At 41.8% G+C, this 13,557-nt stretch overlaps 1 protein-coding gene across 2 annotated transcripts; it reads left to right on the top strand.

The window, feature by feature from the left end:
* Positions 1 to 8,024: 8,024 nt before the first annotated feature.
* LOC121712262 (eukaryotic translation initiation factor 3 subunit A-like) lies at positions 8,025 to 10,832 on the top strand. 2 transcript variants are annotated; one of them, XM_042096398.1, is made up of 6 exons: positions 8,025 to 8,165; positions 8,379 to 8,459; positions 8,570 to 9,166; positions 9,422 to 10,039; positions 10,347 to 10,492; positions 10,701 to 10,832. In XM_042096398.1, exons 1-6 carry the CDS (start codon positions 8,163 to 8,165, stop codon positions 10,750 to 10,752), a joined length of 1,497 nt encoding a protein of 498 aa, XP_041952332.1. In that variant the 5' UTR covers positions 8,025 to 8,162; the 3' UTR covers positions 10,753 to 10,832. The 2 variants fall into 2 exon arrangements, with proteins under 2 accessions (XP_041952332.1, XP_041952333.1); XM_042096399.1 differs by lacking the exon at positions 9,422 to 10,039 and having other exon boundaries at positions 10,347 to 10,494; positions 10,702 to 10,832.
* Positions 10,833 to 13,557: the final 2,725 nt, after the last annotated feature.

Raw genomic sequence — 13,557 nt, 5'->3', positions numbered from 1 at the left:
TCATTGCAGCCAGGCTGCATGACAGCCAGACAGCGTTGTTAAATCTGTCCACGTCTAGCTTGGTTGCTATGGACGCCATGTAGCCTGAGTCGGCGGCTAACGGCAACCAGAGCTTACAGTTCTTTTAACAAGTCAAGTCAAGTCAGTTTTATTTGTATAGCGCATTTAACATGCACAGAGTGCAACCCAAAGCGCTCCACATATAAGACATTGTCATTGACACATAGACTAACAAAGACAATAGCGGACGGAGCGGTGTAGTCGCCAGCGTACCCGTGACATCAAGACATAGAACTAGCCTACATTTATGAAATAACAAACGCAAAAGATGCCGGACGGAGCAACGTAATCGCCAGCGTACCTGTGACACCAAGACATACAAGACAGACAACAAACAAATGAATAAATAAAATAAATAAAACATAAAAATAAAATTAATCCAATTTCCAACCGGCTGAAAATGTCCAAGGGCATCTTTATATTGGTTTCCAATGTTCGTGTTTAAGTATCCAAGAAATTTTGACCAATCGTCAAAATTTCGGTGTCTACCACTCTAGTTCATCCCAAACAAACCAGAAAAGGGACTCAAAGTGCTAAATACTGGAATTTTCCTTTAAAATTAATCTCTGTTTGTGAATCACGCACACAGGTGGTGTTGGTGCGGGAGCAGAAACATGATACTTCTCGGTGCCAAAATTTTCCAGGTACCTTTGTGGTGATCTGATGAACTTTCAGTGTGCTTTTAACAGGAGGCAACTTCTCAGGGACTACTTCATCATACTTGGCCACATCACTGTCAGCAATCCAGAAGAATTTGATTGTAGACTCCTTGTCTTGCAACACTTTGTATAGATCTTCTGGGCACTGTATGTCTCCACCCATTCTTACAACGTTGTCAGCACACCTTTTGACCGCACCACCCACACCATCGGGTGCACCTTTGCCATGATTTTTTTCAGAAAAATTCCAGGTAACTTCCTGGAACCCAAGGAGAAAGGGAACTGTGCTGATCAAATAGAAATTCTTCTTATCTCTGTATTGGGTTAAAGGCCCGTCACTCATGAAGTGTACCACAGACACCAATGGATTTCTCTTCTTCAAATCTTCCAAAACAGGTTGCAGATGGGCCCAGACTGCCTGCTCATCATGCCGCAGGCTATTTGAAATTGTGGCGTAGGACTGGGTCTCCTCTTTGGTATAAACCACACTTGTGTGAATGGTGGCTTGTTGTCTGCTTCCTCCAAAATGGAACGCTTGCACTTCAGTGCTGAGTTTGCAGCCATAATTTTCAGAAAAATCCATATGGTCTACTAGCCTGGCTAACGTCAGACCTCATCTCATTGAGATGGGGTCTGGGAACTAGACATTAATTTTCTCATATTTGAAACGTGGTTTACGAATGCCCAGAGCCGTTGATTGGGCACTACGAATGTCTATCAAATGCGTCTGTACATAGCTCATAACGGCTTTGGTGTGTCGTCATCGTCTTGCTCCCTCCGTTCTGTGATTGGTTCCTTCGTTGAGGTGAAAACGAAGTCCATAGAATCCAGGCTGCCTAGCAGCATGAATAAAATCGCGCGCATAAGGCAGCATGGGAAAACCCAGGCTAATGGTCTACAGCAGGGGTGTCAAACATAAGGCCCGGGGGCCAGATCAGGCCCGGCAGCAGGTTTCATACGGCCACCCAGATGTTTTGGGTAGGAAGGGAAAATTAGAAAAAAAGATATTCAATGTGTTATAAGCAATATCTCTATGATATGATAAACTGATAAAACCTAGCACTACAAACCATCCTCATGAAGGAAGAAGCTGATAAAAACCAACATGGAAGTAGGACATTTCAAGAGAGAAAGAGCAGTATATGACAGCAGTACATTATTGTGTACTTGTTTGCTCATAAGTGATATCATCTAACAACACTCTGATACCCATGCAGAAAAATGATAATGACCATGACAGTGACGGCCCCCACGAGGTCTCATTCCAACAAATCTGGCCCACTACCTAATATGAGTTTGACACCCCTGGTCTACAGCCTCATTTTCAAACAGTGTCTCCTTTAAAGTTCTGCACTGCGCTACTTGATGTAACCAGATGTACTGGTGTTTTGTGACAGCATCAAGTTTTCTGTTCAGAAGTAGCAGGAGTTCAGTCCATGTAAGAGTGTGTGTTTTCTGTATGAAGTGTGTGAATGTGCGGTCCTCTTCTACAGTCTTTACTCTTTCCCACTGCTGCCACTGAATTTCTCTTCGATCTTCAGGCAGGGTAATTTCGATTTCATTATAACAGCAAAGACGGTACATGCATACCTTAATACATGCATAATGCATCAGTGTTTCCCCTAGAAATTTTTCCAGCAGCGGTGCTATTACTTGGGGGGGGGGGGGGGGTGGGGGTGTTGTTGCGCATTTTTTTTTAAAAATATTTTGTTTATATCATACCTTCGTGTTTCTTTTGTGGACATTTTCAGCTTTCTTTTACATTATTGGTTAAAAATGATAGAAGAAAAATGAAATGGCACAACCCAGAAAAAGATTATTTACAATTTATTTAAATTTGTCTTAATGGCAAAGGCCGCACCCAATCTGCGAGCACTTAATTTTTCTGGGTTTTTCAAAGAACATCTCTAAGGCTCTTTGGTAATTGAATTGAATTGTTGGGGGGCCATTAATGCTGACACGCATGCACGTAGCCAGATGCTCTCCTTGTAGTCTATTTCTCAGTCCCAAAACAACAAACCCACGTATAAAAAAGTAAATACTCACTTTTCTTCTACATCACTCCCACAGTTACCATACAACTCACTCACAATTAACTCGAAAAGGACCTAGGCTACTTGATTGAAGTGCGACCGTTCGTCTCACCGTCAAGAGAACGCTGAAGTTATGAGAACACGTCTTTCTGATAAGAGAATGTAGGCTCCTATGTCTAATGCCGCAAACGTAGAAAAGGTCTGTTTGTGATAGCCTATTATAGCTAAGTGGACAGAATTTAGGCTATACGTATATGCCAACATATGCTCATATTTCCTTTAACTATCAGAAAGTTTAAACAGGCCTAGACTGTGTTCGCCTAGCTTTCCCATGCAAACATTACATGTAGCCCTACGCTAACGTTACAAGTCTAGGCTACAATTAACGTTAAGACCATACACCTTGTAGCACATTGGTTTACTCTATTGCATTACTTACGTTTTAATAATTTGTCGTTGAATGTTGATGGAGGCTCATCTTTGGGAAATCAGCTCTCTGGAAAAAATTGTCAGCCGGAGCAAGAGTTCTCAGAGTTGACGACACCGGACGTAAATCCAATCAGCAGAAAGAACCGCATCACAACAGTAGGCTAAATCGCAACAAACTTTTTTCCCCCCATGTTAAATTCATTTCGGTAATCATGAATTGGTTTCTTTTATTTGATGTAGGCTAGGAGAGGAGGATGCATGTTTCACATTAGTGTCAATGTGTCAAAGCAGGCTTTGGATCAGAGGAATTGCTCAAGCTTAACATATGGCATAGGCTACAAGCGAATTCACGGCATACAAACAGCTTCGTGATGAAATATAACTAATATCATTTTTTATTGTCACCAGGCCTATAAGTAGGCTATTTATTGTGTAACCTACAAGTGAACGATGACACCATAGGCTACACTGTGGCGGAGCAAGACCCCATCAGTCGGATAGCTAAACAATGTAACCGTGTTCAGAACGTAGGCTAGCCATATGGGCTGCAGACTTGTCTTGGGCTTGTAATCACCTGACACATCATGCCGCATATATGTCCTGAATAATGAGAGGCTAAGTGCGGATTTGATGCACTTAACTTACTCAAGACTTTCAGAAAACAATTTCTAGATGACGTTGGCCGTTGTGCTTTTACAGTGTGTTAAGTGAATCTCGTGATATTATGTTGCAGCGGCGCTGAAAATCCAGCGGCGGCGCTGCGCCGCTGTTAAATACACTGTGCATTATGTAGGCTAAATAAGAGAAATCTATTGTGCATAGGCTAATAGCAAGCTAGTCACGTAAGTGCGCACTTGAAATTGACCTAGCCTACAGTATTTGTATGTGTGCTTCAAATAAACACATTTATCTGTTTTCAACGTTATGTACCAGAATTAGCTATTGAACCCCAAATCTGGTTTGCGTTGGAGAGAGAGAGAGCATGCACAAACTTTATGGTAGGCTACCAGCCAATTCAGTAGGCTAACTCAAGACTTCATGATCGTACAACGTTTTTAAGCAACAAACAAAATACTAACATTAATAACAGTGAAGTTGTTCGTTTTTTCATGGTTTATTTTTTCCAAAAGCATCCTCTCCCCATGTGTCGCATTTACGTAAGGAGCTTGGAACAAAGTTGGGTTTTCTTCGTTTTCATTTTCTCTAGGCATATATGCTCAGCAAATATCAGCGAGCTCAGCAGGTCATGAAGACTATCAATGAACAGAAAACCGTGTTGGCTAACAATTTATTAAATACTCCTGTTATTGTCGTCAACGACATCGCTGTAGGCTACTGCCTTTTCAGCGCCTTCTGCTTATGATGATTCAGTCTTCTGAATTCGTTTGTTCCTGCCATGCAGTTGTAGGCTAACGTGTCTCTAACGTTCCCTTCAGGTGTTCTATCAAAATGTTGTATGCCCTCATGGACAGTAGCTCCGTGATGTCGGAGATTTTCTGGACAGCACTATGCCACTCCATCATAACAATGGCATTTAAGTCAGCTCCGACCACATGGACGCACGAAAGAAACGTCACCAACACGCCCTCTCACTAGATGTGAATTTTAACCGCATGTTCTACTCCTCGTTCAGACACAGCACATTTACATAATGTCCGGAGGAAATACTAGGGGGGGAGTAGTAATCTCCAGCATTATTATATTGTTTGATACAATATTGTTTTATCAATGTGAATTTTTATTTTATATTGGTTTATGTATTATTACCATATGGTGCTTGAATTTATTTTGCTTAAAGATTTAAGTTAATATTGTGTTCAATTTGGCCCTGGAAATAAAAGGGTATTGTTTTTTGACAAAGTGTGTTTGGTTTGGTTTTTTTAAGTACTAGTTTGAGAACCGTTGAAGCACCAGTATCGGATAAAACCCAACCGATACCCAACCCTAATAGAGAGTGTTTCAGAACATTCCACACAGGTGAAAGAACATTCAGACCATCAGAACCATGTCATACTCCTCACCAGTATAACCCAGGATAGGTATAGAGTTTTAAGGTGTATGTAATCTACACAGATGTTGGACATATTTTGGTGTCAGGCAGAAGTTGGACAATATTAGCCAATTAGAAGTCCAGTCTGCCTGCTGCAGACAGTAAATATGTAGCTGAAGGAAAAGTATTGCAGCAACCTAATGACAGTCAAGCTCTTCTCTCTTTCTGTCTGTCTGTCTGTCTCTCTCTCTCTCTCTCTCTCTCTCTCTCTCTCTTTGACAAAGAGTGCTGTGGCCGAGCATTTGATGGTGAATCTGGATGCTGATGGTCAAAGTCCAGAGGCTACCAGCACATTGTCCTCTGAGTCCCTAGCAGCAGGTGACAGCGTGGTAGAGCAGGAGAGGAAAAAGACGAGTAGCATTAAAGAGAGGTGAGATTGCAACCACACAAAACAGTTAACATGATCTCTTTGAAGAATGTACTAGACTTCAGGTCGCTGATGAACTGGCACAAGAAGTTGGGTAAAATGTAAACTTATACCTGTTAGCTTAACAGAAAGCGTTTTTGAATACTTCAACGTTATTGATGTTGTAATAGAAATTGCGATAACTCAGTGAAACATTTTCTTTTGTTTGTAGGTTTTTTCAGTTCATCAGAAACCTGAACTGCTGCAGTGCCAAAGAGGACTAGACATTGCTCAGCTACCCAGGGTGACGCATTCCCTTGACCACATGAGAATGGTGGAGCTTAAAGAGCACAACAAGAGAGAGGAAAAAGAGGACAGCTTGGAGTACAACATGGAGAAAGCAACAGTTACACTTGGACTCCATCATCAGGCAGCAGAGCAGACAGAGACAAAGTGGCCAGAGTCACTCAGCTCTAAAATACTGCCCTGGAGGAAACCAAATAAGCAGAAAATGGAAGACGCAAGAAAATTGAGAGTTGCTGAAAAAAAGTAGTGGCTATAGCAGGGACTTGTTGTCTGAACGTTAAAGGAATTATCCGGAGTAAAATGCACTTTAGATCAATTTACGGATGATTGGGAGTACATACGTTGAGTTGACATCAAAATCATGTCATTCGGATGTGTTTTGAAAAAGTTCCATTTTACCGTTTTTAGTCAAAACTCGTTGGCGTGGAAGTGAGAAGGGCATATTTTTTCGACGCTACAAAACGCTGTTTTTATACCTCTTCTACAGTTCCAAACAACATTACACTTACGTGGTAGTGAGTAGTCCCTAAAGCCAAACCGAAGTATCCCGAGGTCTTTATGTGGTCGGATAGAGAGTCCAGAATGAATTTCATCAAGCCAGTACCTTTCCGGAAATGTTGCCATCTTTGCTGCCATCTTTAGGGGAAAGTCCGTAGGAGTCGATTGCCGAAATTCACAATTTCGTCGCCGTTTAAAAAAAAAAAACATACAACTTCATTTCAATTTCAAAAGAAATACTGGACTATGTTTTTTTTTTTTTTTTAAACGGCGCCGAAATTGGGAATTTCCAGAGCGTGTTAACCCATACTTGGCAATCGACTCCTATGGACTTTCCCCTAAAGGTGGCAGCAAAGATGGCAACATTTCCGGAAAGGTACTGGTATTCATTTAAGAAGAATAAAAATGGAATCCTGATTAAGGGCGCTTTCACACCTGGCTCTTTTTTAATCGGAACGTGGAGCGTTTCCCCTCAAGGTTCTATATATCTAGCTAGCCCATATTTTGAATTTCAAGCGAATGTCTTAGGCTAACTTTACCGGTGTTACACGCGAAAACGGGAGAGAGTGGGAGAAGCCTAGACTTTGGACACGTGCGCACACACACACACACATAAGGAGCTCTAAATAGCCCACATTAAATGTGGGGTTAGGTGGTGACTGCGGGATAGTAGGCCTATCTTCAGCTGTCAAATGTTACCAATCGGGGAAAATTTTAATCGCTTGTGGATTTGTTTGTAGACCAACATTTATCTCACGTGGGTTTGTTATATCATTTGTTCCGATATAAATGCTGCCATGTGAACACAAACGAATCCAGGGGACAATGGAGAAAAATTATATCGATTCAGCCCATGATTTGGAACAAAATAGGTATGAAAGCGCCCTTACTCTGACCGCTATACTGTACAATAGTGCCAACTTGAGTCCCTGCGAGTCCAATTGAGACTATCCTTTATGGATATGGACATTTTTGTCTGTTGTCACAGTTCATGAGCACATAATATGTTTTATATATTATATTTATTAGATATTTATATATTATATTTATTCATTATTTAATTATATTACAATATAATTATTATTTTGATTAACTAACAGCCTAATATTTATACAATGACGAGTTTGGAAAATAATGAATAACAAACATGTATGTGTGTAAAACCGCGATTGAACTGCTTATCTACTACGCAATAATGTGGCTGTCATACACGTCATAAACGACGCACTAAAAAATCCATGCATCTGTTCTGGATGGAGCGCAAAGCAACACACAAACAGACCGATCGAGGAAAGATAGCATAGAGAGTTGTTCTGCCATATCCTATAGCGAATTCACATTTTGTCCAATCAAGAGGTTACGTCTTCACTATGGTGAGTTTAGGGGAATTTCGGAGATAGTAGGCCTACTTTTATTACTTTTTAATTACTTTATAAATCCCCCATATTTCCACTTTCTAAATGAATCGTATTATAGGCTACTGTGCGTTTCCAAAAAAGAAGTTGGATTAATAACAAAGGCCTACCCATTTCACCTTAAACATTGTGAAAAAGTTCGAGAGGGAAAACTGCATAGGTAAATATAAACGTCTTGGTTTATTTTAGACCCATGTGAACAGTGATTCACCAGCGGCCAAAGGGAAAGCAACCTCCCAGGTGAAATCCAGTGCAGAGGACACAACACACAAACAGACCGATTGAGGAAAGATAGCATAGAGAGTTGTTCTGCCATATCCTATAGCGAATTCACATTTTGTCCAATCAAGAGGTTACGTCTTCACTATGGTGAGTTTAGGGGAATTTCGGAGATAGTAGGCCTACTTTTATTACTTTTTATTACTTTATACATCCCCCATATTTCGTATTATACTCTACTGTGTGTTTCCAAATAATAAGTTGGATTAATAACAAAGGCCTACCCATTTCACCTTAAACATTGTGAAAAAGTTAGAGAGGAAAAACGGCATAGGTAAATATAAATGTCTTGGTTTATTTTAGACCCATGTGAACAGTGATTCACCAGCAGCCAAAGGAAAAGCAACCTCTCAGGTGAAATCCAGTGCAGAGGACTTCGGTGGGGTAAGACTGTGAAAATGTATTACACATTAAAAAAAAGAAAACCTATCTTAGATAAAGTTGGAATGTGAATCACAGTACTTATCAGTGATCACCTCACATTTTACTCGCAGGACCTGACTGAGTTCACTTCCAAATTCATTTCTGCCGAGGATCTGGAACGCATGCATCGTTCTTCAGAACCTCACAGACTTTTCACCCTTAGCTCACCAAGGCTTAATTTGGACATCAGGGCTGAGACTCTGAAGGTTATGCGGGATGCTGCAACAGGCCAAGAACAGGCTTTGAAGGTGGCCATAGAAAGCATGAGGAGAGAGATGAAGCAAGTGATGAGGAGCAGACAGGGGGAAAGAGAGAGGAAGTTAGCAGTCCTGCTGGAGGGTAGAGAGACGCGGGTCATGGAAGTGGAGAAATGGAGAAACGAGGGAAAAAAACATCTCTCCCATCAAAAAAGGGAAGAAGGAGAGTGTTTAATGCTCAAAGACGCTATTGCTCAGCTACCCAGGGTAATACATTGCCTGGACCGCATGAGAATGGTGGAGCTTGAGGAGTGGGTGAAGAAAGAGGAAGAAGAGGACAGCTTGGAGTGGGCAACGTGGAGGGAGCAAGTTTTACACTTGGACACCATCACCAGGCAGCAGAGCAGAGACGCAGTGGCCAGAGTCGCTCAGCTCTGGAATACAGCAGAAAATGGAGGACGCCAGAACATTGTGAGTTACTGAAAAAAAGATGCAGTTCTGTTTCGATCTATTTTGTCAAAATATTAGTGTCTATTTCCTAATGTAAAATTTCCTAAGATAGCACAGTACTCATAAGTTTTGGACATGATAGTGGATGCGGAGGAAAGGAACACCCTAGCTCCTGTCATTTCATCTCAGATATTGTTGGTGCATTAGTATCAGAAGTACAGCCTTTAACCCTTGTATTGTCAATTACAAGATGCTATTTTTCTTTCAACAATAAAGAGTGCTGCAACACTGGCTCTGCCATCCAAGCTCCCTCCTCTGCCATCACAACTCCCTCCTCTGCTGTCCAAGCTCCCTCATCTGCCATCACAGCTCCCTCCTCTGCCATCACAACTCCCTCCTCTGCTGTCCAAGCTCCCTCATCTGCCATCACAACTCCCTCCTCTGCTGTCCAAGCTCCCTCCTCTGCCATCACAACTCCCTCCTCTGCTGTCCAAGCTCCCTCATCTGCCATCACAGCTCCCTCCTCTGCCATCACAACTCCCTCCTCTACCATCCAAGCTCCCTCCTCTGCCATCACAACTCCCTTCTCTGCTGTCCAAGCTCCCTCATCTGCCATCACAACTCCCTCCTCTGCCATCAAAACTAGCTCCTCTGCCATCACAACTCCCTCCTCTGCCATCAAAACTAGCTCCTCTGCCATCAAAACTAGCTCCTCTGCCATCCAAGCTCCCTCCTCTGCCATCAAAACTAGCTCCTCTGCCAGCCAAGCTCCCCCATTTGAATCCACCCCTTCTGAGAGCATTCTGCAACCCAGTTGCCCCTCTGCCTCCCATCCAGTGCAGGAGAAAACAAGAGGACCTAGACCTAGAGAGTGTTTCAGAACATTCCACACAGGTGAAAGAACATTCAGACCATCAGAACCATGTCATACTCCTCACCAGTATAACCCAGGATAGGTATAGAGTTTTAAGGTGTATGTAATCTACACAGATGTTGGACATATTTTGGTGTCAGGCAGAAGTTGGACAATATTAGCCAATTAGAAGTCCAGTCTGCCTGCTGCAGACAGTAAAAATGTAGCTGAAGGAAAAGTATTGTAGCAACCTAATGACAGTCAAGCTCCTCTCTCTTTCTATCTGTCTGTCTGTCTGTCTTTCTCTCTCTCTCTCTCTCTCTCTCTCTCTCTCTCTCTTTGACAAAGAGTGCTGTGGCAGAGCATTTGATGGTGAATCTGGATGCTGATGGTCAAAGTCCAGAGGCTACCAGCACATTGTCCTCTGAGTCCCTAGCAGCAGGTGACAGCGTGGTAGACCAGGAGAGGAAAAAGACGAGAAGCATTAAAGAGAGGTGAGATTGCAAACACACAAAACAGTTAACATGATCTCTTTGAAGAATGTACTAGACTTCAGGTCGCTGATGAACTGACACAAGAAGTTGGGTAAAATGTAAACTTATACCTGTTAGCTTAACAAAAAGCCTTTTTGAATACTTCAAAGTTATTGATGTTGAAATAGAAATTGCAATAACTCTGTGAAACATTTTCTTTTGTTTGTAGGTTTTTTCAGTTCATCAGGAAACTGAACTGCTGCAGTGCCAAAGAGGACTAGAAAGTCCCATCAACCCACTTTGATCATTTGTATTAGTTTAATTTTCCTAGCCACCATAAATAAATCATAATTGAAATCCATGGTCATTTCTGCATGTGTAATTTCATTCATTTAATTTCATAGGGATATTATTGTTTGGCTATCTGAATATTCTTGATGACTATTGCAAAAGATCTTCTGAGCATCCCAACATTGAGTGCCTGCTTTATGTGTTTAATTAGATTATAGATAAACAGAGCAGCATACTATTAACAACTGGTGTCAAGCTTATCTTTTTTATGCCCATCTCTACCACTAGATGATGTCAGTCTTCCCTGTAAAGCTTGAATGAAATCCTGAACCTGAAACAGGGCCTGGCCCCAGCCTAGTCCATAAGCGCACATTTTGCCACTGCCCTTGGCTTGAAACTCTACATTAGTTTTAACTGACCGTGCCTAAGGGAGCGCCCTGATGTCCGTTGTTGTGAGGTGTGAGGTAAAACTGAGACTACATTATTGAATGCGTGCTCAGAGACCACCTGCAATGCACCATCACTGGACAGAAACCCACTGTCAATAAAGCCCCAGCTTGGAACCTATTTGGGCAGTGCAAGTTCTCACTGGCCCAGGGCTTGTGCAGTCCAACACGTCTTCACTTTTATGAGAGATACCAACAGGGATAATGGCTGTTCTGTCACATGTATTACTATTACCGGTAATGACATTCAGTCTTCATAGTCCTTTGGCCCCACTCCTCGGCTGCTTGTCCACCTCTTGATGAGATCCAGACAGTGGGACCGGGAAACTACGCTGGCTCCCGAGCTCCCTTTGTAGCGGAGTTAATTATTACACTTTCACTTCCATTACCAGTTGACTTTTGATATTCCTATCTTATTTTCTTGGTAAAATTCTTCACAGGCATCTTTAATGTAATGAGTAATGAATGGGTTTCTAGAAAGCGTAGTTGGTTAACTTCAGTCGCAACCTTCGTAGTTTGCTTCGTCGTTGTTAGATTTGGTGTTTCTAGAAAGGATAGTTTGAACTGTTAATCGCAAAAGTTTGGTGATTTGAACTACTGCCCCTGGGCAGTCGCACTTGTGTCGTTCCTTGGTAGTTCCAGTTGGAGTCCGGAGCACCCAACCAAGGTGGTTGTTTATCTCGTGACTCAATGATTGATCTATGCTGTAGCTTAATTTTCATTATGAGACTGACTCCCCTACTGGGCTCATTCTTGCTATTTATGTTCATTTGAGTGTTGACTTGATTTTTGATAGTCTAGTGTTATAATCTTCACAGACTTATTAAAACAGTACAGTGATTAATGGTGTAGTGGCTAAAGCAGGGGACTTGTTGTCTGAACTTTAAAGGTTCAATTATCTTATGAAGTGAGATTGTCCTCTTGCTTCTGACAATGTGTAGGTGAACTAGTGTGACACGTGGAAATACCAAATTAAGTAAACTGTTTTATACGCTTCCAATAGGTTGAGGTTTTTGCTGATGGCAATAACAATGCCAGCATTAATCCCTTTTGGTTTAAATTAGAAAAATGTCGACATAGGCTGTGGCAGAGAATTTCTAGGGGGTGTGGTATTACACGTTGCCACTGTTTCCAATGATATGTATCGCTACATTATCAACAATGTTGTTGGAACTACGGTGTTCAAAAGCCGGAGGTAGGGAATTGCAACACAGGTACGATGCTTTCTGGAAACAGGTGTTACAACAGCATTGTTTGATCGAGGAAGTTGCGTCATACCACGGTGGTTGAGCAACGTCGTTGCTAACTTTTCTAGAAATGAGACCCTGATTGGTTGATTTGGTTTGTCTATCACCAACATAGGTAGTGATAGACAGATGGTTTATCCAATCAGCTAACCAGTATTTTCGCACCTTCCCTAAAGTTCTTCAACGGAAAGTTTCCAGATGGATATGCTGAGCAAATGTGAAGCAATCCATCTGGCGGAGTCAGGTTAGTCTTAAGGGGCAGGGCCATGTCAACCCATCCCATAACCACTCGTTTGATGTATAGTCACCTAGTTAAAAATGAAAAGGCAAAAATTAGGTGTTGTAATTGCAGATCTCTGGCTGACATGGTCAAAACTGCACGAAATTGGAGTTGTAGGATCATTATGACACCATCTGAATGCATGCCAAGTGTCGTGGAATTCCATTCACGGGGGGCCATACAAGAAATGAATTTAAGTGCAGCCGACATTTAGTGACTGTGAACCAACTGGGCTGTAGATGGCCAGACAGTTTTCTGTGAACTGTAGGGTCTGGGATGACCAATTGTTTTGTATGCTGGTTTCCAGGGGCCAAGTCAACCCATACCATATCCACTCATTTTATGTATAGCCAGACATTGTAATCACAGGTACCTTTGGCTAACAGGTGCAGGCACAGAATTTGAAGTATAGGATCATTTTGACACCCTCTGAATGCATGCCAAGTTTCATGGAATTCCAATCATGGGGGACCACACAATACTTGAATTTAGTACCTGCACACACATATACACACACACACAAACATACACACATAAATACAAACACATACCACACGCATGCACAAACACACACACACAGATATATAAAACACAACATGACTTAGAAAAACTCATTCATGCATTTATCTCCAGCAGGGTTGATTACTGCAATGGACTGTTCACAGGCCTTCCTAAAAAGACTATAAAAACAGCTTCAGGTGATACAAAATGCAGCAGCTAGGATTCTAACAAAAACTAAAAGAACTGACCACATTACTCCAATGCTTAAGTCCTTGCACTGGCTTCCAGTAAGTCACAGAATTGACTTTAAAGCACTATTGC

The sequence above is a fragment of the Alosa sapidissima genome, chromosome 6 (genome assembly GCF_018492685.1).
Source record: "Alosa sapidissima isolate fAloSap1 chromosome 6, fAloSap1.pri, whole genome shotgun sequence".
In the NCBI taxonomy this organism is placed as follows: Eukaryota; Metazoa; Chordata; class Actinopteri; order Clupeiformes; family Clupeidae; genus Alosa; species Alosa sapidissima.
Note: the sequence above shows the minus strand (reverse complement) of the source record. Positions and strands in the feature narration are given on the sequence as shown.